Source organism: Ochotona curzoniae, unplaced genomic scaffold (genome assembly GCF_017591425.1).
Source record: "Ochotona curzoniae isolate NIBS_2020 unplaced genomic scaffold, NIBS_Ocur_1.0 scaffold_4505, whole genome shotgun sequence".
NCBI classification, from domain to species: Eukaryota; Metazoa; Chordata; class Mammalia; order Lagomorpha; family Ochotonidae; genus Ochotona; species Ochotona curzoniae.
In genome coordinates, this window is record NW_024467118.1 from 46823374 (window position 1) to 46843477 (window position 20104).

The 20104-nt window shown below is 42.5% G+C and overlaps 1 protein-coding gene across 1 annotated transcript; it reads right to left on the minus strand.

The window, feature by feature from the left end:
• Nucleotides 1-1152: 1152 nt before the first annotated feature.
• RWDD4 (RWD domain containing 4) lies at nucleotides 1153-19933 on the minus strand. The gene is made up of 8 exons (XM_040966106.1): nucleotides 19719-19933; nucleotides 17266-17346; nucleotides 10989-11098; nucleotides 10754-10901; nucleotides 9008-9125; nucleotides 6828-6877; nucleotides 6695-6697; nucleotides 1153-2959 (listed from the first exon to the last, which is right to left on the minus strand). Exons 1-8 carry the CDS (start codon nucleotides 19740-19742, stop codon nucleotides 2927-2929), a joined length of 567 nt encoding a protein of 188 aa, XP_040822040.1. The 5' UTR covers nucleotides 19743-19933; the 3' UTR covers nucleotides 1153-2926.
• Between the last annotated feature and the right edge of the window lie 171 nt (nucleotides 19934-20104).

Sequence of the window (20104 nt, forward strand, 5' to 3'; positions counted from 1 at the left end):
CAGGTGAGCTTATGTATGCATGTATATGCATATATAGGCTCATAGCTTACTGCTTTTAACCAGATGGGACCTTCACTGGGACATGGGTCCCAACTGTGCACATGCGTGGTATGTGTTGGGAGGGGGCAGGGAGGGTACATGTGACAGAGGGACACTGCCACCCTGGGCTGACTGTGTGGACTTCCTCTTCCATCTTCCAGACCCTGAAGGTGTAAGGTGGTCATTAATTTCCAGGTTACACCTTCTATTTAGTTTTTTAGACACTGGGTACTCTTAACTTTGTGTGAGCTCATGTGAAAAACATTTTTTCAGTCCAACATTTGGAATACTTTTTAGGAAGAGGCTAGAAATATTTATAAAATGATCATCCTTTAAAAAAATGTTTTAGATGATGTTTGCATAGTTGGTTAGGGTAGGAAGGATTGAGGGTCAAGGAAAAGTGGGTGTGATCATTATTTCCAAGTTCTCTGTTTATTTTTCCTGTATCTGGGGGAGGGAGGAGATCAGGGGAGAAACCACACCCAGTCTCCCAACTGCCCCAGCATCTGGGTGTGGGCAACAGCCACCCAATATCAGTCCTGACGTGGCATACACTCAGGGCTCTGCCCAGGCGCTTTCGATAGTTCTGAGATGTCAATCTTACCGATCCAGAGATGAGGGAACACTCCCAAGGTCCGTTGGCTGACAAAGTCCACCTCAGAGTCTCCATTCACCCAGATATTTGCTGCCCAAAGATCATATTTGCTGTCATCTTTGGGGTAGTAGTCCATTCTGTTCTGTTCCCCTTCCTCTGCTATGGTAACAGATGTCTTCTGGAGGCCCAAAATGGGCTGCCATATCCTCTATGTGGATCTGGGTCAGGCATCCACTACTTGTCCTTTCCACTGCAGAGGACCAGTTCTCGTAGGTGAGCCCAAGGACCCGACATTAGCGATCTGGATCCCTTGGCACTCCCTCTCCCTGGGGCTCATGGACTTGGCACCCACTGTGCAGGCACGCCCAAGGACCTGCACCAGGGTATGTGGGTCCCACCATACCCCCCTTTCCCCGTTTCCCTGGGGCTAAAGGACTTAGCATCCATCACACAGGCAGGCCCAAAGACCTAGCAGCCTTCTATGGTGATTTGAAATAAAACATGTAGAACAATCATGGTGATGTAGACTTTATTGCTTATTGCATCATTCCACACAAATTTAAGTAAACAGACTGAGAAAATATACTGGGAGTATTAGACAGATGATGGCAGTACTGATGAGAAGTTTCAAGTGTTTTACAGAAGGTAATAAGAGGCACCACTGCCACCATCACCCCAGAAATCTGTACATCTCATATAAAAAGAGTAAAAATAGTTCATTGGCATTTAACTAGCATTATTCTCTGTATGCTATGGACAATGGTAGGTCTGGTCAATTTCAGAGTACAAAGTATTATTTTTCCATGAGCAGATATTTATTCAATGGTAAGCAAATAAATCGACACAAGAACTAAATATACACAACCCCAAACAAAAATTAGCAACCCTAGTGATTCTGAATTTTAATGTTTTGCTCTGTATGTATATTAAATCAAGAAAGAAAATGTGATTCAGCTTTTGAAAATGAGATTAAACTCTTTCATTGTAGTTCTTTATATATAATAAAATATTATCGTTATCATTCAAATGATGTAACTGAAGTGAAAGCCAACCCAGTAAAAAGTGTGGATACAACTCAAACCTGCTCTCACACTAAGGTAACATCTTGAAAAGTTAATTGTTCACTAAATACTGAGACCCAAGTTGCACAGGTTTAACACAAGGAACTAACAAGCTGCTCCTCCTGATAAAGCAGTAGGTCTAAGTGCCATTAAAGCGAGAGAGTACAGACAAAATCACCACCAATCACACATAAATAAACATAAATAACTCTTACTGGTGAAACTAGAAGAGTTTTCTTCAGTCATAACTTAAAAACAAATCAGGCATGTACAACAGCTTAGCATTTGAAAGACTTCTTTTAAAAAGATGATCAGGTTGAAAAATACATAAGGACCTTTGAAAAGGTAATGAACAGGACTCGAGATATGGTTCTCTGTTGAAACATCTAGAAGAAATCAGTTATCCAAGAACTAAAATCACAAAACAGAGGATAAATAGGAATTTATTAAACTCACTATCTCTAACAATACAACAATTAAATATTAAGGCATCTTTTACTCTCATCCTGGTATCCTCAGCAAAGAGAAATGCTTTCAATAAGAGCTAACCCTTATTATGCAAATGCTTTCAAATCAATTTGGCAGGTGTGTTTTTATATATTCTCCTAACCCACATATCTATGAAAGCTTTCATGATCAAATATCTTGATTCAAATTAAGATAAAAATATAAAAAAGTTATCAATTTATTAAAGGGTCACATTTGAAAATTAAGAATGAATTACAAAGAGTACCCATGTGTAAAGTTCAAATATAGATATTCTAACTTCTCTGAGGCAATTTGTGCTTCAGTAGTTAAACAAAAGCAGAAATAAAGACTTTTTTCTAGAAGCCCAGTGATACGGGTCAACTCAATATCCTGCTGCATGGGGAGGACAGTGTGTAAAGGGCTTTAGTCTCCTTTTAAAAAGTAGCACATCCACAAGAATAAGATCATATAAATTAATCACTCTTATTCTTCCTTATTTGACCATTCACAAAGCTCAACACGCTTCATAAAGTATGCTAACAATGAACATGTTTACCTTTTATTAAGGCAAGATTGTGAAAGTCATAATTTAATACAACCAGAACTCTGTGAACGTTCCACTTACAACACTTTATGTAAGAAACTTACAAAAAAAGTTGTGTTTTTATAAAAATCCATCTTGACAACAGAAAATTGTAACGTAAGACTTTGAACCCAGTTTACTTTTTAAAGGATGTGTTTTCCTTGTCTCAGATTCCATGTGCTATTCATCATCTTTTGAGCCAGTTTTGCTTAACTACGAGAAAAAAGAGATATTCAGTAAGTTTAAATGGTTCTATTATTCATTTCCATTCAATATCAAAATGAAGTACCAACAGGCAGGTAACAAGGTTTGAGTAACTTAAACCATCTATAGCTTATTTCATCCTTAGGCTTACCTATCTCAACTAGGTTTTTAAAAACATAATCTCAGTGAAAATATGACCTTCACACAATAAAAATGTAAAAAAAAAAAAAAAATTCTGGGCCCAGTATGGTAGCCTAATGGCTAAAGTCCTCGCCTTGAACATGCTGGGATCCCATATGGGCAACTGGTTCTAATCCTAGCAGCCCTGCTTCCCATCCAGCTCCTTGCCTGTGGCCTGGGAAAGCAGTTGAGCACGGCCCAAAGCCTGGGGACCCTGAACCCGCATGAGACACAGGTGGGAAAACTGGAGGGAGTTCCTGGGTCCTGGCTTCAGATCGGTGCAGCACTGACCATTGTGGACACGTGGGGAGTGATTCATCAGACAGAAGGTCCTCCTCTCTGTCTCTCCTCCTCTTTGTATATCTGGTGTTGCAATAAAAATAAATAAATCTTTAAAATTCTATAAATAAGCAAGAGGGGCCAGAGTTGTGGCATGCCTGGTTAAGCCGCTGCTTGCCAATGTCTACTTCCTGCATAGGAGCACTGGTTCAAGCCTTAGCTGCTCTGGTTCCCATCCAGCTCTGTTACTGTGCCAGACAAAGCAGCAGGTGTTGGATGACTCAAGTGCCTGGGCCCATGACTCCTTGTCGGAGACCTGGACAGAGTCCCTTGCTCTGGCTTCTGCTGGGTGCAGACCCAGACGCTGAGAGCAGATGAAAAACTCTTTCTCTGTTGCTCTGCCTTTCAAATACATAAAATACATACTTCTAAAAAACCAGAAAATATAAATAAAAGTCAGGAAAAATAGAAAAATGGAAGGTACCACTTATAAAATGAATGACATGGGGCTGCAGTTGTGGTATGGCAGCTAAAGCTACTGCCTGTGATGCTGGCATCCCATAGGGGTGCTGGTTCAAGTCCTGGCTGCTCCACTTCTGATTCAGTTCCTTGCTAATGGCCTGGGAGAGGCAGCAGAAGATGGTCCAAGTTGTTAGGGCCCCTGCACCCATGTTGGAGACGAGGAAGAACTCCCTGGCTTCTGACTTAGGCCTGGTCCTGCCCTGGCCTTTACAGCCATTTGGAAAGTGAACCAGCAGGTGCAAGATCTGTCTCTCCTTTTCTGTAACTCTTCTAAATAAATTAATCATTTTTATTTCATTTCATTTCAGCAAGAAGCTGGTTAAGACACCCAAGTGCTACAGTTGAGTGCCTGGGTTCAGTATCTGCCTCTGCCCCTCCCTCCTGGAAGTAGCAGTGACAGTTTAAGCCGTGGGTGGGAGACCTAGATTGAGTTTCTGGCATCAGCTTTAGCCCAGCCTTGTTCTAGCCACTGCAGGCATTTGGGGAGTATGCCAGCAATTGGGCAGTCTCTATCTTTCAAACAAACTCCAGTGCATCTAACAAATGCAGGAATTTCAGAGGATACGGGTAAAGCAGAAACTGTGAAAGGCAGTGGCTTCAACATGTTGTCACAGGACTTCTTTACACACTTAACAGTTGAGAACCATGAGAACTTTTAAAATGAAGTTCTACTTACTGCATTTGAAATGAAAAGAGAATAAATTTACATAAAAATATTAATAAACACATTGTATAATAGCTCAATCATATGTTTCAAGGAAAAATACTACATGTTCTAAAAAGAACAAATGAAGCTTAGTGTGCCAAGTGGTCCTGGTTTGACATTTGTGTAAGACTGCTGCTCAGGAATCTGCTTCTACAGTAAAGCCAGCACCTTGGAAGACAGCACGGTGGTAGGTAACACCTGAGCTAACAAGGCGCACACTCAGAAAACAAACCTCCCGCCTGAGAAATTCTGGAGAACACAGTACTACAAGCACATGCCCTACTGCATCCCGCACCCTGTCACGCACCCTCTGAACACACCAGGCACACGCGCGGCCAAAGCACACTGCATGATTATGGTGTCAATAGTTTTGACTCTGCAGTCTCAGGATCTCAGAGGTCCAAGGAAACACATGAAAACCACTGGCTCAGGATAACAGATTCCAAGACCAAGCATGGTCCTTGTGGTATCTTTCGCCATCTTCCAAGATTATCAGCTTATTTGGGTTTATTTTTAATTTGGAACACTACTTATATTAACAGGGACTCTTAAAAATCTCCAAAAAAAAAACCTCTCTATATGGGGAAGGGGAGACCATCACCACTCAGCTGACTTTCAGCTGAGATCTGCTGCACTTAGAGAAGACATACTCGATCCAGAAAGTGGCTCTTCTTGAACCCAGCACACTTGGAGGAGAGAATGGACCTGACTGGTGAGTTACATGCAGGTGTACCCAGCATAACATGAAGCGCCCATCAAATATCAGTGGAGAGGGGCTCAGGACAATGAAAGAAGAACAGAGAAGCTTCAACCATAAAACATATCAGACAAGGTTAGCTGCCTGTCCATTTGAAGGGAAGAAATACTGCAAATTTTTTATTCCAATTGTACCTGATGGCTCCTTATCCCTATAATTCTATGTATCAGATTCTAGGATGACAAAAATTATTTTTAACAACCTCCATAGAGAGGCATCCCATGGACCAAACAGTTGCTTTTTAAATATATCTTACTTATTTGTTGGAAAGGTAATCTTTAAGAGTGGATAGTGTATAAATGATCAAATCTGAGGGCCCTCGCTAAAAATCTAATTGTGGCACTAACTGCTACACAAAACCTTGCTCATGAAGTCTTACCAAGGAATTAACTAGTTGTGTTAAGTATAGCTTTAATACATCTGAAGCTACAGATAATATTAGAGAAATGTGAGAGAAGTTAACAAAAAAATGCACAACAGAAAGTGGCGAATCTTTCTTTGTAATGACAAGCAACTGCAGTAAGCTCCATACTTAAAAACACAGTTCTTAATAGGAAAATAAAACGTTCTTTTCCATGATTGGGTTTCTTCAGTTTCTATATTATTGATAAATTTAGAATACTATTTGATCTTGTGCATTCTTTTTAAAAAAAGAGTTATTTTACTTTTATTAGAATGGCAGATTTTACAGATAGAGGAGTGATAGAGAGAGAAGGACTTCCATCCACTGGTTCACTTCCCAAATAGCCAGAGCTGAGTTGATATGATGTCAGGAACCTGGAGCTTTTTTGCTCTCCCACTTGGGTGCAGAGTCCCAAAACCCTGGGCCATGCTTTCCCAGGTCACAAGCATGGAGCTAGATCAGAAGTGGAGCATTCAGGACACAAATCAGCACCAATATGGGACTGCAGGTGCCCCAGGGTGCAGGATGAAGCTGCTGTGGCATTGCACCAGTCATGAGCATGTCCCTTCTTAAGATTGTATTTACAGGGACCCGGTGTGAGACCCTAGTGGCTAAATGCTTGCCTTGCATGCCCTGGGATCCCATATGGGCGCCAGTTTGTGTGCTGGCTGCTCCACTTCCCACCTGGATCCCTGCTTGTGGCCTGGGAAAGCAGTACAGGATAGCCTAAAGCCCTGGGACCTTGTACCCATGTGGGAGACCTGGAAGATGTATTTATAGAGTCAGATTTTATTACAGTTACAAATTATTACCCTAGTTCTCATTATTTGAAGTACGAAAATTGAAAGCTAAGCGGATAGGAAAGAAATCTGTGAAGGATATGGGAAAACTACTTACATGCTGAATGTGACAAAGCGAGCAGCCGTCCCAGGAAATCCCAAACGTTGCAGAGGAAATGGAAAATACAAATATCATTAGTTGATGGGGTCACAGTAAGTATTCTGAAGATAAGAACACAGACTTCACATACCTTCACGACATCGACCCAGTTCCAGCCTCGAGGGAGTTCCCCTTTGTGGTCTGCAGGAGGGAAATTCAGAATGTTGTTTCTAAAACCAGTTAGTTTAACATTGATTTTCTAATAAATAAGATGCTATATGCTATTGCACACAGCAACTAGACTAAACATTGAAAGTATGTTACTCATTTAGAAAAACAATTGATCACCGCTGTGAATTTAATACACTATTCTCATGAGAATATTTCCCTTTTCCATATTTAGCCCATTTCCATTTGACATAAAATCTTCTACCCATTTGAAACTGTGGAGGTTGATGGGCACTGCCAGAAAAAATAGCTGCTTTATCAGTGCCACGCATGTGAATAATTCTACAGCTGACATAAGGTCACTGCTTTGTCAAAAAACAAACAAAAACCATGTTAGCTCACTCTTTCAGGAGTCAGCATTGAAACCATGACTTAAGATTAAATAGTAGCCTGGATAACATGCATGTTCATTGCTATGCTCTGACAAAATGCTCATTATTTGCTGCTGGCATTGCAATATAGCAGGTTAAGCCATTGCTCACAGTGCCAGTGCTTATCAAAGCTCTGGTTCAACTCTCGCTGCTCTGCGTCTGTCTGATCCAGCTCCCTGCTAAGAGACCCGGGTAAGCAGTACATGATGGCTCCCTGACACGTCAGTGAGACCAGGATGGAATTTCTGGCTCCTTCCTGAGGTGACACAGCCCTGGCCATTGCAGCCATGTGGAGAGTGAACCAGTGCATTGAGGATCTGTCTGCCTCAGTCTCCTTCCCATTCAAAGTTAAAAATAAGCAAAATAATTATTTGAGCAAATATTCTTTTACAAAGACTTTGAATCTGTTAGGAATGATTGAAATTAGCTCCCAAAAATTTGTCTAAGAGTTCAAAGTCGGCAAGTGCTTTCATTCTTTTAATATGATATTGTATATTAAATAATACTTTTATTAATACACACTATTTTAAAAATCAATTTAAAAATGTACACTATTTTTTCCCCAAAGATTTATTTATTTGTTTATTTATTTATTTAAAGGTTTTTTATTTATTTTTATTACAAAGTCAGATATACAGAATGGAGGAGAGACAGAGAGGAAGATCTTCCATCCGATGATTCATTCCTCAAGTGGCTGCAACTTCCAGAGCTAAGCCGATCTGAAGCCAGAGGCCAGGAGCCTCCTCCAGGTCTCCTATGCGGATGCAGGGTCCCAAAGCTTTGGGCCATCCTCTACTGCTTTCCCAGGCCACAGGCAGGGAGCTGGATGGGAAGTGGAGCTGCCAGGATTAGAACCAGTGCCCATATGAGACCCCAGCATGTTCAAGGCGAATACTTTAACTGCTTCGCTATCAGGCTGGGCCCAAGATTTATTTATTTATTTATTTTTGGAAAGTCAGATATACAGAGAGGAAGATATTCTGTCAGCTGGTTCACTCCCCAAGTGGCTGTGACAGTTGGAGCTGAGTCGATTCGAAGCAGAGTCAGGAGCCTCTTTCGGGTCTCCCTTGTGGGTGCAGCGTTCTTTGGCTTTGGGCCATCCTCAACTGCTTTCCCAGGCCACAAGTATAGAGAGCTGGATGAAAAGTAGGGTTGCCAGGACACGAACCGGTCCCAATATGGGACCCCAGCACATGCAGGGTAAGGACTTTAGCCACTAGGCCACCACGCTGGGCTCCTAATAACTTTCAAAACACATTTGTGACTTAAACGATTTCTGCCTGGGCCCAGCGTGATAGCATAGTGGCTAAAGTCCTCACCTTAAACGTGCCAGGATCCCATATGGGCACCAGTTCTAATCTCGGTAGCCTCGCTTTCCATCCAGCTCCCTGTGTGTGGCCTGAGAAAGCAGTTGAGGACGGCCCAAAGCTTTGGGATCATGCACCCATGTGGGAGACCTGGAAGAAGCTCCTGGCTCCTGGCTTAGGATTGGCACAGCACTGGCCATTGCGATCAGTTGGGGAGTGAGCCATTGGAAGGATGATCTTCCTCTCTGTCTTTCCTCCTCTCTGTATATTTGGCCTTCAAATAAAAATAAATAATAACTAAAAAAAGAGAGAGATCTCTGCTCCAAATGTTTAGAGAATAGAGAATTAATGTCTGTTTATAAAGCATCCATAACACACTAAAAACAATTTGTGTATATGTGGTACAAAAGAAAAAAAATACAAACCTGTTTTATCTGCCAGCTTACGTTTCTGGGCTTTTGAAAGCTGTTCTTTTTTGTCTTTTTTCTTACTTGATGGGGCTGTATTAGGAGTTTCAGTTGAGATGATATTGCTTGTGGATGTCTAGAAAAAGCAAAAATTCTTAGACTCATGTCTTAAAATCTATTAAGTTATGGTAAATGTCGCTAAATTTTGCAATGAGTTGTCAACTTTGAAGACCTGTGAAATAGAAGAGCCCTATATTATTATTGCTATTCTGAATTAAAAGTGATGTTAACACATTATTAGTTTCACTCTTCTAAAAGTTCATATCAAAGTTTATAATACAGGCCTGGTGAAGTAGCTGAGTGGCTAAAGTCCTTGCCTTGCATGTGCCAGCAACCCATATGGGTGCCAGTTCTAATCCCGGCAGCTCCACTTCCCATCCAGCTCCCTGCCTGTGGCCTGAGAAAGCAGTAGAGGATGGCCCAAAGCCTTGTGACCTTGCACCCATGTGGGAGACCCAGAAGAGGCTCCTGGCTCCTGATTCTGACTGGCTTAGCTGCACTGATGCGGCCACTTGAAGAGTGAACTAGCAGACAAATGGGAGATCTTTTTCTCTGTGTCTCCTTCTCCATATCTGTCTATTTTCCAATAAAAATAAAAGGACATAATACTACTATAACTACTGTTATCAGAATCCTGAGAAAGAAGATGGGAGGTTCCAAGGTCACTTTATAACTTAACTTGCTATTATTTGGATGTGTAAACACATCTTCTGAAAAATCACATGTACCTACCTAGAATTATCCTGGTTCCCTGAAGAACATCTTTAAAACATTTAGGTTTGAGTAGCATTTATGATGGCTACAATTTAAAATGCTTACTCGATGTCAAACATTGCTGTGAATGGTCTCCATGTCACTTTCCCGATACTTACTATAAACTTCGGTGGTAATTATTACTGAACCCCAGTTTCCTGGTGAGGAACTGAGCACAGATGAAAGAAACCAGGCCCACACCACTGTTACTGTGTAGTGCACGGTGAGAACATGAACCTAGGAGGACTGGCTCAAGCCCAGTGGTAGCTACTGCCCTCCTCTGCCCCTCCAGTTCCTTTTTAGGGTTCCTCTTTTGTGTCCACTGGGAAAGTAGAAGCCAGAACAACCCAAATGCAGAAGAAACAACCTTTGTTGCCAAAAGCTTATGGTGTGGATCAGCGCACAGACTCAGTTCACACCGACCGCTAAAGGTCTTTTTGCGCATGTCTTGTTACAAACGGGTCTCATATATACATGTTTAAGGTCATAAACGAGGATTCTTTTCTAGAATGATCGTAAAAGTTAAATATATTTTCCCATTTAGTCAAGGCTTCTGAAGCTGTAACACTACTTACAACAGAGTAAGCCTCATGGAAAAGCAACCCCACACATATTTTAGCACTACTTAATACATCTTTAGCTATCCAAGAATTCGGTAGAAACTAACTCAAATAACATTGTGTTCTACCACATGTTAGTTCAGCAGGTGCCCAAAGTATTCCAGCCACTGATAAAAGGTAGAAATCTGGAGGATATTAAGTTCATTTTCAGGTTAAATGTAGGAAATCTAGAAATGCATTGTTCTTATTTAACTCAGATCTAACTATGTCAATCTAACAAAGTTTCTTTCCAAGTTTCAAAAAAACCTTAGCAAGTTAGAAACTAATTACACGCAGGACAAAATCCAAACAACGGAAGAATGTGGCGAAGGAAGAGCGCCTCCATACTCACAGTGGAAGTGATGGGATGATGGTTCTCCATGAACTGTTCTTTGTTGTCCTTGGCATATTCAAACAACGTATAGGTCATGGCGGTGCCCAGGTTCACCTCGACTGCTTCCTGCAACTTGGCCAATATACTCTGCTTCACAGCTGATGATCTGCAAAGGCACAACTGACATTTCACTAACAGAAGAGTACAACACAGAATCCACTGCAGAAAACGAAGAAAGCCAAACACTACTCACATGGTGTTGTTAAAGAAAGCATTCATGGATATAATTGGAGGTGTTTGGGGATAGGTTTCTGTCCAGGAAATCTCTATTAAGAAGGCTTTGGGATCGTCATTTTCACCTATCTGAAGAAAAGGGAAATCTTAGGCTTGTAGAAAGTGATAACAGAGTAACAACTTGATAATCTTTTAACTGACTCATTCTAACATTCATGCTCTAACAGACATGCCACAAGTGGAAAAGTCAGCCTACATGGAGCAGGATAAGGGAAGTGTAATGCAGCCCTGGCCCGCCCAGGTGGCAGTTTTTTGTGTGTGTCCATAAGCCCCACTCTGCAACCGGCCCATCAAGTTTCCTACCCCAGGGCTACACTATACCTATGTTTTTGTTTTTTATCAGTTTTCTGAGAATGAAGATAAGACATCAACTACAGGGTCAGGAAGAGAATGGACAAAACCAATAATCCACACAAATGAAACACCCTGTCTGCCTTAAATCTTCCAACTGCTAAACCACAACTGGCATAAGAATAAGTAAACTTAATAGTACACTCAAATAAGAGACTGATGGAATTATGATTCCTTATGAAGGACTACACAATTATAGTAAAATGGAGAAAATCTGTCAGGGGGGTGGGAGTATGGCGGGGCGGGGGATCCCAGTCTATATGGAAAAAGAAAAAATGAATTAATTAATAAAAAAAAGAATAAGTAAACTGGGCCTGCCACAAGGACTAAAGTCCTTGCCTTGCGTGTGCCGGGATCCTATATGGCACTGGTTTGTATCCTGGCTGTTCCACTTCCCATCGAGCTCCCTGCTTGTGGCCTGGGAAAGCAGTGGAGGACAGCCCAAAGCCTTGGGACCCTGAACCCATGTGGGAGACCCAGAAGAAGCTCCTGGCTCCTGGCTTGGGATTGGCTCAGTTCCAGCCACTGTGGCCACTTGGGCAGTGAACCAGCAGATGGAAGAGTGAGAGGGCTCATGCACAAACACAAAACATTCTAGTCTGAAGGCCTAGTGGGCTCTCAGTTCTTTGCTGAAATGCCTACCTGTCTATCAGGTATGCTTCTTTACACTAAACATTGATTCAGCCTTCAAAATAAATAAATAAATAAATACACAAATCATCTTATTCATCAGATATTCCATATATTTGAATCTTCTCTTTCCATCAAAGAGCCAACCCCTATTCCTTCAACATGTGTGTTTTATTCCCCCCACTCTTTGTCTTTTTTTTTTTTTTTGATGAATGATTAAAATAATGAAATGCCAGCAAATATTTACTGGCAAATTATCCTTTAAAATCACAAGACCCTCATCATATTCAAATTCAACATTGATATGTTATCTGATCCATACTGCATATTAAAAATTCTTCAATCATATGCAAAAACAATTTAAATTCTAGTTCTCATAGGCTTTTTGAATTTTTTAAATTACCATTTTATTAGAAAGGCATAGAGACAGAGAGAGAGGTACAGGTGAAGAGAGACTTTCCTTTCATTGATTCCTTTACCAAATGGCTACAACAGCTAGAGTTGGGTCAGACCAAAGCTAGGCTCCAGGAACTCTCCTAGGCTCCTGTGCTGTGGACCAGGGACTGAAGTAATGGAGTCATCCTCTGATGCCTCCTGGAACGCATGTTAATGGAAGCTTGGTCAGAGTGGGGTAGCCATGACTCAAGATGAGGCATTCCAATTTGAGATGAAGGCACCCCAAAATGTGACTTACCTGTTGACATTTATTTAAAGCAGCTTTGGGCCATACTCTACCGCCTTTCCAGGTCACAAATAGGGAGTTGGATGAAAAGTGGAGCAGTCAGGACACAAACTGGCACCCAGATGGAATACTGGTGTGACAGGGTGGAGGATGAGCTTGATGTAAAATATACATCTTACACCCACTGGTTCACTCCTCAAACGGCCACAAAAGCCTGATTGATTGAGCCAGAGTTTGGAACTTCAACCAGGTCTCCCCAGGTGGTTGCCAGTGGCCCAGGCCTTAGCGCCATCTGATGCTGTTTACCCAGGTACATTAGCAGGGAGCTGGAAGAACCAGCGCTTACCTAGAATGTTAGTGTCATAGGTAGAAGCTTAACCAGCTGTGCCATAATGCTGCCTCTGCTAAAGCATCCTTTTAATAGACATTATCACTAATCACAAATCCATAGCCTGTAGGGATTACAGATTGCATTTAGTTCTCATTCTTCTTTATTCTGCTCTAAAACAAGGGTTCCCAACATTCTTCTCTGATTTTAAGTTGCCTTTATGACAAAAAGAATCCAGGCCACTTCTGATCTATAATGTTGGATGGTTTCTGCGGTTATGATACCAATTAAGGGACCCCATGCTGAGTGGGCTAAACTGCCACTGCAATGCTAGCATCCTCCATATTGGAGTGCAAGTTTCTTTCAGCTCCTTGCTAACGCATCTGGGAAAGCAGCAGAGGACAGCCCAAGTACCTGGGTCCCTGCCACCCACATGTGAGATGCAAAGGGAGCTCTGAGTTTTTGGCTTTGGCCTGGCCTAGCCCTGGCTACTGGGGCCATTTGGGAGTGAAATAGCAGATGAAAAGGCTAAGTCTCTGTCACTCTCCCCTTCAAATACATTTTTTTTTTTTAAAAAAAAGATTCCAACTAAATGCTTTTGGTAAGGACACTAACACAGGTGATGTAGCACACCATCACAGCACCTGTGTGAAATGGATGCTTATTACAGAAGGCACAGGATATCTTTTACAATCATTGTTGGTGATACTGAGTTTGATTACTCAATTAAGGGACCCTTTTATTTTGTAGTTAATAAGTAATCTTAAAGTAGTACTACGAAACGGTGTGACTACCTTGTTCCTCAGCACCTTTCACTTAATGTTAGCATCCAGGAATTATTACATTGGAGGTTGCACAGTGGTGATTTCTTAGTAATACTGTGGAATGATTCATGAATCAGATTCTCTTCCATGCATAGAGTTATGCTAATCCCATCTTATTTTTAGTGTATGTGCTGCTTTGTTTATAAAAGTATTTTAAAAGGTCCTGGTGTGGTAGCCTAGTGGTTAAATTGTTTACTTTGCAACCACTGGGATCCCATGTGAGTGCTGGCTTGTGTCCTGGCTGCTCCACTTCCCACCCAGAACCCTGCTTGTGGCCCAGGAAAGCAGTAGAGGACGGCCCAAAACCTTGAGACCCTGCACCAACGTGGGAGACTCAGAAGTTCCTGGCTCCTGGCTTCAGATCAGCTGAGCTCCGGCTGCTGCAGCTTCTTGGGGGAGTGAACTAGAAGACAAAAGATATTTCTCTCTGTCTCTTCTTTGCTCTGTAAATCTGCCTTTCCAATAAAAATAAGTAAAAAAGATTTTAAAAAGTATTTATAAACCTTTTACTCCAAGTTAGTACTTGATTTTCTTTTATTTTCTGTGCGCTGATTTTTCATCCACATCCTCTTACCAGCATTACATTCCAGCTAACATAGTTGAGTCCCAGAACTCACATCCAGCTGCTTTAGGACCTGTTGCTACATCTGTTTTGAATTAATTACTTATAAAACTGATGTTATCAGTTTAGGGTCACGTTTTAACTAAATGAGATAATAAAAAGTGAAGGCGTTCATCTGCTTTATGTAGTCACTAGGTGCTTACATGTAGGAACAAACTGCCATGTGTCTCACGTTGCGCAAGGTACCTTTAGATGAGTCACTAAACTGCGGGAACAGGAATGGTTCAAAACTGACAGAACAGGAAAAGTGTACGCTTAGAGATTAGGAGACCATTTGATACACTCATCTCACATCTGAAGTACCTGAGTTCAAGTCCTGGTTCTACTTCCTATTCTACTTCCTCCTAACATGCATCCTGGGAAAATGCATGTGATGGTCCTCGCTATCCATCTGGGAGACTACCTGGCCCCTGATTTCAGTCTGACCCAGCCATGGCTATTGGCAGCATTTGGATCCAGCTGATAAAAGCTCTCTCTCTCCTTCGCTGTCCCTTCCCTGCGAGTCCCGACCCCCAACTCTCTGTTTTTAAATAAATAAATAAATCTTAAAAGAGATACTTTCACACAAGACTGCAGGAAACAAGTGATGGGTTCCATAGACAGGCTTACGGGAACTACATAAGCTCCTCAATACCTCTTCCCTTATCCTATGTGACCCTTAGTTTACAAAAGCCTAATGCCACTAATAAACTTCACCTATTGCCCACCAGTCAGTAGTCCATGCGTGTTATTATCAGCTCCATGCAGCAAGTCAATTGCTATAGAACAGCAAACACACACACACACACACACAACTAAGTTAAAAACGGGGATAATGAATTTTGTTTCAAAGTCAGGAGTTATGGGCTTAATATGCCTCAGAGGATGCTTGGTTTAGGCCTAAAGAAAAAATAGGATGGATGATTGCTAAGAAGGGAAGAGTGAGAGTACTAAACAAACAACCTCCCTCAAAGAAGGTATTTAACAATCCATTAAGTTTGACGGATGCCAGCAGCTGGGAAAGCTTGGAGAGACAGTTCAAAACAAAGAGTCCTCCTAAGTGTCCAGCTAAGGAATACAGTCCTTGTTCTCAGGGCAAGAGGAAGTTAATGAGACTCTTTTAAAAAAAAAGTTTTTTTTTGAGACTCTTTTAAAATTAAGACATTCTGGGAGGGAGAGATAGTAGTGGTGGCAGAGAGACTAATCTTCCACCTATAATGCCAGCATCTTCTTTGGATGCTGTTTGGGGTCCTGGTTGCTCCATTTCTGATTCAGCTTTACGCTTACGTACTGAGAAAGTAGTGGGGGATTGTTCAAGTCTTGGGACCCTGCATCTACAAGGGAGACCTGGGAAAAGCTCCCGGCTCCTGGCTTTTGGATCAGCTCAGTTGCAGACATTGTAGCCAGTTGGGGAGTGAACCAGCAGATGGATGATCTTTCTCTTAGTCCCTCCTTCTCTCGGTGAAATCTGCCTTTTGAATAAAAATAAATATTTTCTCTAAAAAACGTCTGCTGTATTTAAAGATAGAAAACATTAACAAATAAAACAAAGCAAGACAATGGGGTGACTCCTGCATTGTCTCAGAGAATGAATTAATAGTCTGTTGGAAGATTAATGATGGAGTGTAAGGAGAAGCCAAAGAACTAGTAGGAAGTCATTTAGAAGTCTGCTAATCTTATCTGCAGCAGAGGGACGAGGACTGCCTAGCACAGGCAGAGAACCCTGCTCCGTGTTGATGGTCATCACGCTACCCCTGGTCTCTGAAATGCATCCCAGGGGCTGTATAAGTGGGTCCATCCTACAGCACATACACATGTCCGAGAGTACTCTGTCTGCGGGGCTCAGTAACCACTGCTGCAAACAGAAACATTTAGAAAGTAAAGGAATGTTCTCAACTTCTTCTGGGCTAAGGGGCAGCGACATGCAAAGTGCAGGGAGGCAGCTGGGTTCAAAGACAAGGGCCCTGGATTTAACCCCATCACTAACTTTGACTATGAAAACTCCCTTGGTCGTTTTCAATATGAAGATGTTACAAAGAGTGTAGCCAGAGGATCCCAAGTAAGTTCATTTTCTGTGACAGTCTACAGTATGTCATAGTTCAGCATCATTTCTCATAAAACAGTGACAATGTTTGTGACAACCATAAACCTTTCACAAAAACACTTTCTCATTTCACTACAGCTTATAATCATTTGGATAAGTCATTCGACATATGCGTTGTGTTCTTCATTTACAAAGTAAAATACTGGTACTGTTATATTGAAGATAGTCATGCGCAACTCTCATTTTAAAGCAAATCTACATTTCACACAAATAAAAATTACACAGGTCTGAAATTTAGACTTACCAAGTTTTAATACTATATCTATGTTAATATCATATAAAAATGTTAGCTTTTCTTGATTATGTATAGGGTGGTTGAAAAGAACACTAGACTTGGAACACAGACCTGGATTTTAATCCTGTTAAGTCTCAGGATTAACCACAGGAGCTAAGGAAGCCGAGGCTGGCAGAACCAACTTCAAGGCAGTAAAATCACTCAATTTCCAAGGTTTTTTTTTTTTTCCCATTTCCAACATTTCTATGATTGTTTCACCATAAAAACAAGTTTATCTTGGTTTTTAAAACATTTCTGAATTGAGCTTCCAAATGTTAACCAAAATAGTTAAGTGCTGTGGTTGATGAGTTTCATTTAAATGCTTCAGAAAATACAAACAGAGTACACTTAAACCACTAAATTTAAAAGTAAGAACCAGATTTCAGTGAGCTTCAGTCTTTTCTAGCAAAGAGTTAAGGCTCTCCCTCAAGACATGTCTTACCCTGTACTGAAATGAAACTGGACTTAATTCCCGGAAGCTTTCATCTCCTTCGTAAATAGAACGCAATGCTTCTAGTTCCATCTGAAAGAAACAAATGAGTGAGTTTTTTTGTAGTGGCAGGAATGGGATAGAAATAGATGATGTGGGGTTTCTGGCTCCAGACTACTCAATCACGAAGAACCCAGCTAATTTACATAGGCTGACCCGCGCAGGACAATTGTGTACCACAATGATTACTATTGAAACTTTCTAAAAAACGGTGTCAGGCTCTGCTAGGTGCTTTACATTGTGTCATCTCATTTAGTTGTCATATCCATCCTATGAATGATAACTGCCATATGATAATTGTCATATCATCTTCCCTGGTAGGGAGGAGAAAATAAAGTTTCATTTAAAGCAAATCCAGCATGTGCGCTTATCAATCTGCTGAAGAGCAAGTAGCCAGGGGCAGAAAGAGCTCTGACCTGGTTGATGAACATATGAAGGGTAAGAATTTCCCATTAATACATACATTAGTGTATCTGAAATCCTTCCCATGGTATGATATTCAACTTCAAAAGCCAAACCAAACCAAACAATAATAACTGTTAAAAATCTAAACAAACTTTCAGAGAAAGATTAGCAAGGATCTGCTCAAGGTAGGAGAAGGTACTGCAACAGCAAAGGTAGCTAGGTAACCCTGCCTGGGAATACTTCTTGCAGTAGGTTTACCAACAACTGCATCTCAAGCACCACGTGACCACTGACAAATGTGAGAACAATGCCTTCTGTACAGGTGCTGCTTTTGAAGAAGAGGCATATCACAAAATGTACAAAACAGGGGTGCTGACTGAGCCACAGGGACCAAATTTTAGAAGTGGCAGATCACTAAACAATCCCTAACACTTAGTCAGAATAGGCTACCTGTATCTCAGTAACTCTTCTAGCAGAGGGAAATTAGAAGAAGGACACTCAGTCGATAGAGACCTCAGCAGAGATCCCCGAGCTTCTCTTGGCACCTTTACAAAGTAAAACCCAGGAACTCAAACTGGACTCAATGGCTGAGAAGATCAGACTGGAACAACCGAAGCACACTGCTACTCCTCCTGGAGGAGTATCTTAATTAAGGAGCCAGACAGGAATAGAAATAAGAGACAGGCTTATTAAATTTGTCAAGGACAATTTGATGGGATAGTGAATCATGCTGGCGGCAGAATGAAGAACTTAAAAACCAGCGATTAATGAAATTAAACTGGGTGAAGTCGAAGAACCAGTGCTTAGATACTTAAATACACAAGTAGAGAATGAAAAACAAATCGCTTTCTAAAAAGAGCCGGTAGGACTTTAGTGCACAATGAACTTGACTGCATAAAGGGGTGTTCTGAAATGATTTGACAAGAGGACACAGCTTTGAATCTGTCCACTAACCTGATTCCAGGATGGTAAAGGAATGTGGGGAGAACAGGCCCATGAATAGGCTAAAGGAACAACTTGGTCAAGATGATGACCCTGGGCAGAAAAACTGTCCCCAAGATCTGGAAATCAGTCATTGGGAAATGAATTCTTGCCCCATGGCCCCCAAATCCTGACTCAAAAGGAGTGGGGTGCAGTGCCCGTATCTGTTTTTTAAAACCAATCATGGAAAACTAGTCCTATGGGTTCAACGTTTAGACATTTACTCTGTATGCTCTGTGCATTGCAGGGAGGCAAAATCATTCATGCCTGGTTGAGAAACTCACCAGGCAAGACTGTTTTAGAAGGAATTCAGGTGCCAACTTGCCTGTTGAATTTTGGGCCTTCTAAAGCTAATGTCCAATCCAGAGACTGTTACTTAAGTTGTGCCTGACAGTGCTAAGGTTCAAGTGAGCCGGGAGCTACTACACAAGGAGATATCGGGTCAGGTTCCCGATTCTTCGCTGTGCAATCCCTCCACTTTCAAACTTTACAAAGCTAGAAGGTTCCCCTCGGCGTGACTTGGAGCATGCCAGCACCAACCCTACCATCCTGAGATCCTGAGGTGTACCATGCATCTGCCAACGTGGACCAATGACTTCCTACAGCAGCCGAGATGCAAACCAGAGACTCGAGACATTCTTTCCTTCCACCAGAAACTCCGCTAAGCTGTCTACCAGTCAACAGTTTTCTCGGATTGCACAACTCAGGATACCTGGATCGGGTACCCAAGGACACTCAGTCATGCTCGTCATCCAGGAAACCTGCAGCGACTGTCCTCTCCTTTCAGGTGAGCAAACAGGAAAGATGCAGGGAGAGGAAGGGGCGGAGGCGTACCGTGCCCTCTCCACGCGTGCCTGACCTCTCTGACACCGCCCTGCTGAACTTGGGTCACGCCGGCTAGGCTCTGAGCGCGAGGCACGTGCGGATCCCGGGCCGCCCAGTGACCCTCCTGCGGGGCTGGCTGCGGCTGAGCGCCGGCGCGGGTCACAGGGGCGTCCAGGCCGGAGAGGGTAGCTCACCTCTTGGTCCTCGTTGGCGCTCATCGTGTCAGTCGCGGGGCCCTTTCAGGCTGCCGGCGTTGGCCACTACGAAGAAAAAGCAAGGGCAATGGCCGCGAGGCTCGGGGACGTCCCGCTTCCCAAAGCCCGGGCGCCCGCACGCCCCGAGTGGCCGGCGATGGGCGAAGGGGCCGTGCTCCCGGGAGCGGCAGGCCGGCCAGGCGGGTAGAGCCGAGTCTGAGGAGCGGCGGCGGGGCGGTAACGGCGGGGCTCCGCCTCCTGCCCCTCTCTCCTTTTCCCAATTGGCTCCTTGCATCTCCGCCCCCGACTCTGTCTCGGATAGGAACGGGACGGCTCCCCGCCCCTCCGGGTTTGGAGAGCCGCGGCAGGCTCTCGGATCGCGATTG

Excerpts from the sequence above, each read along its gene's own strand:
- RWDD4 (XM_040966106.1), bottom strand. The coding sequence starts at position 19,742 with ATGAGCGCCAACGAGGACCAAGAG. Across the intron at positions 10,902-10,988 it reads GCTTTCTTTAACAACACCAT|ATCATCAGCTGTGAAGCAGA; the intron begins GTGAGTAGTGTT and ends GTGCCTTTGCAG. Across the intron at positions 9,126-10,753 it reads ATCATCCCATCACTTCCACT|ACATCCACAAGCAATATCAT; the intron begins GTGAGTATGGAG and ends TGCTTTTTCTAG.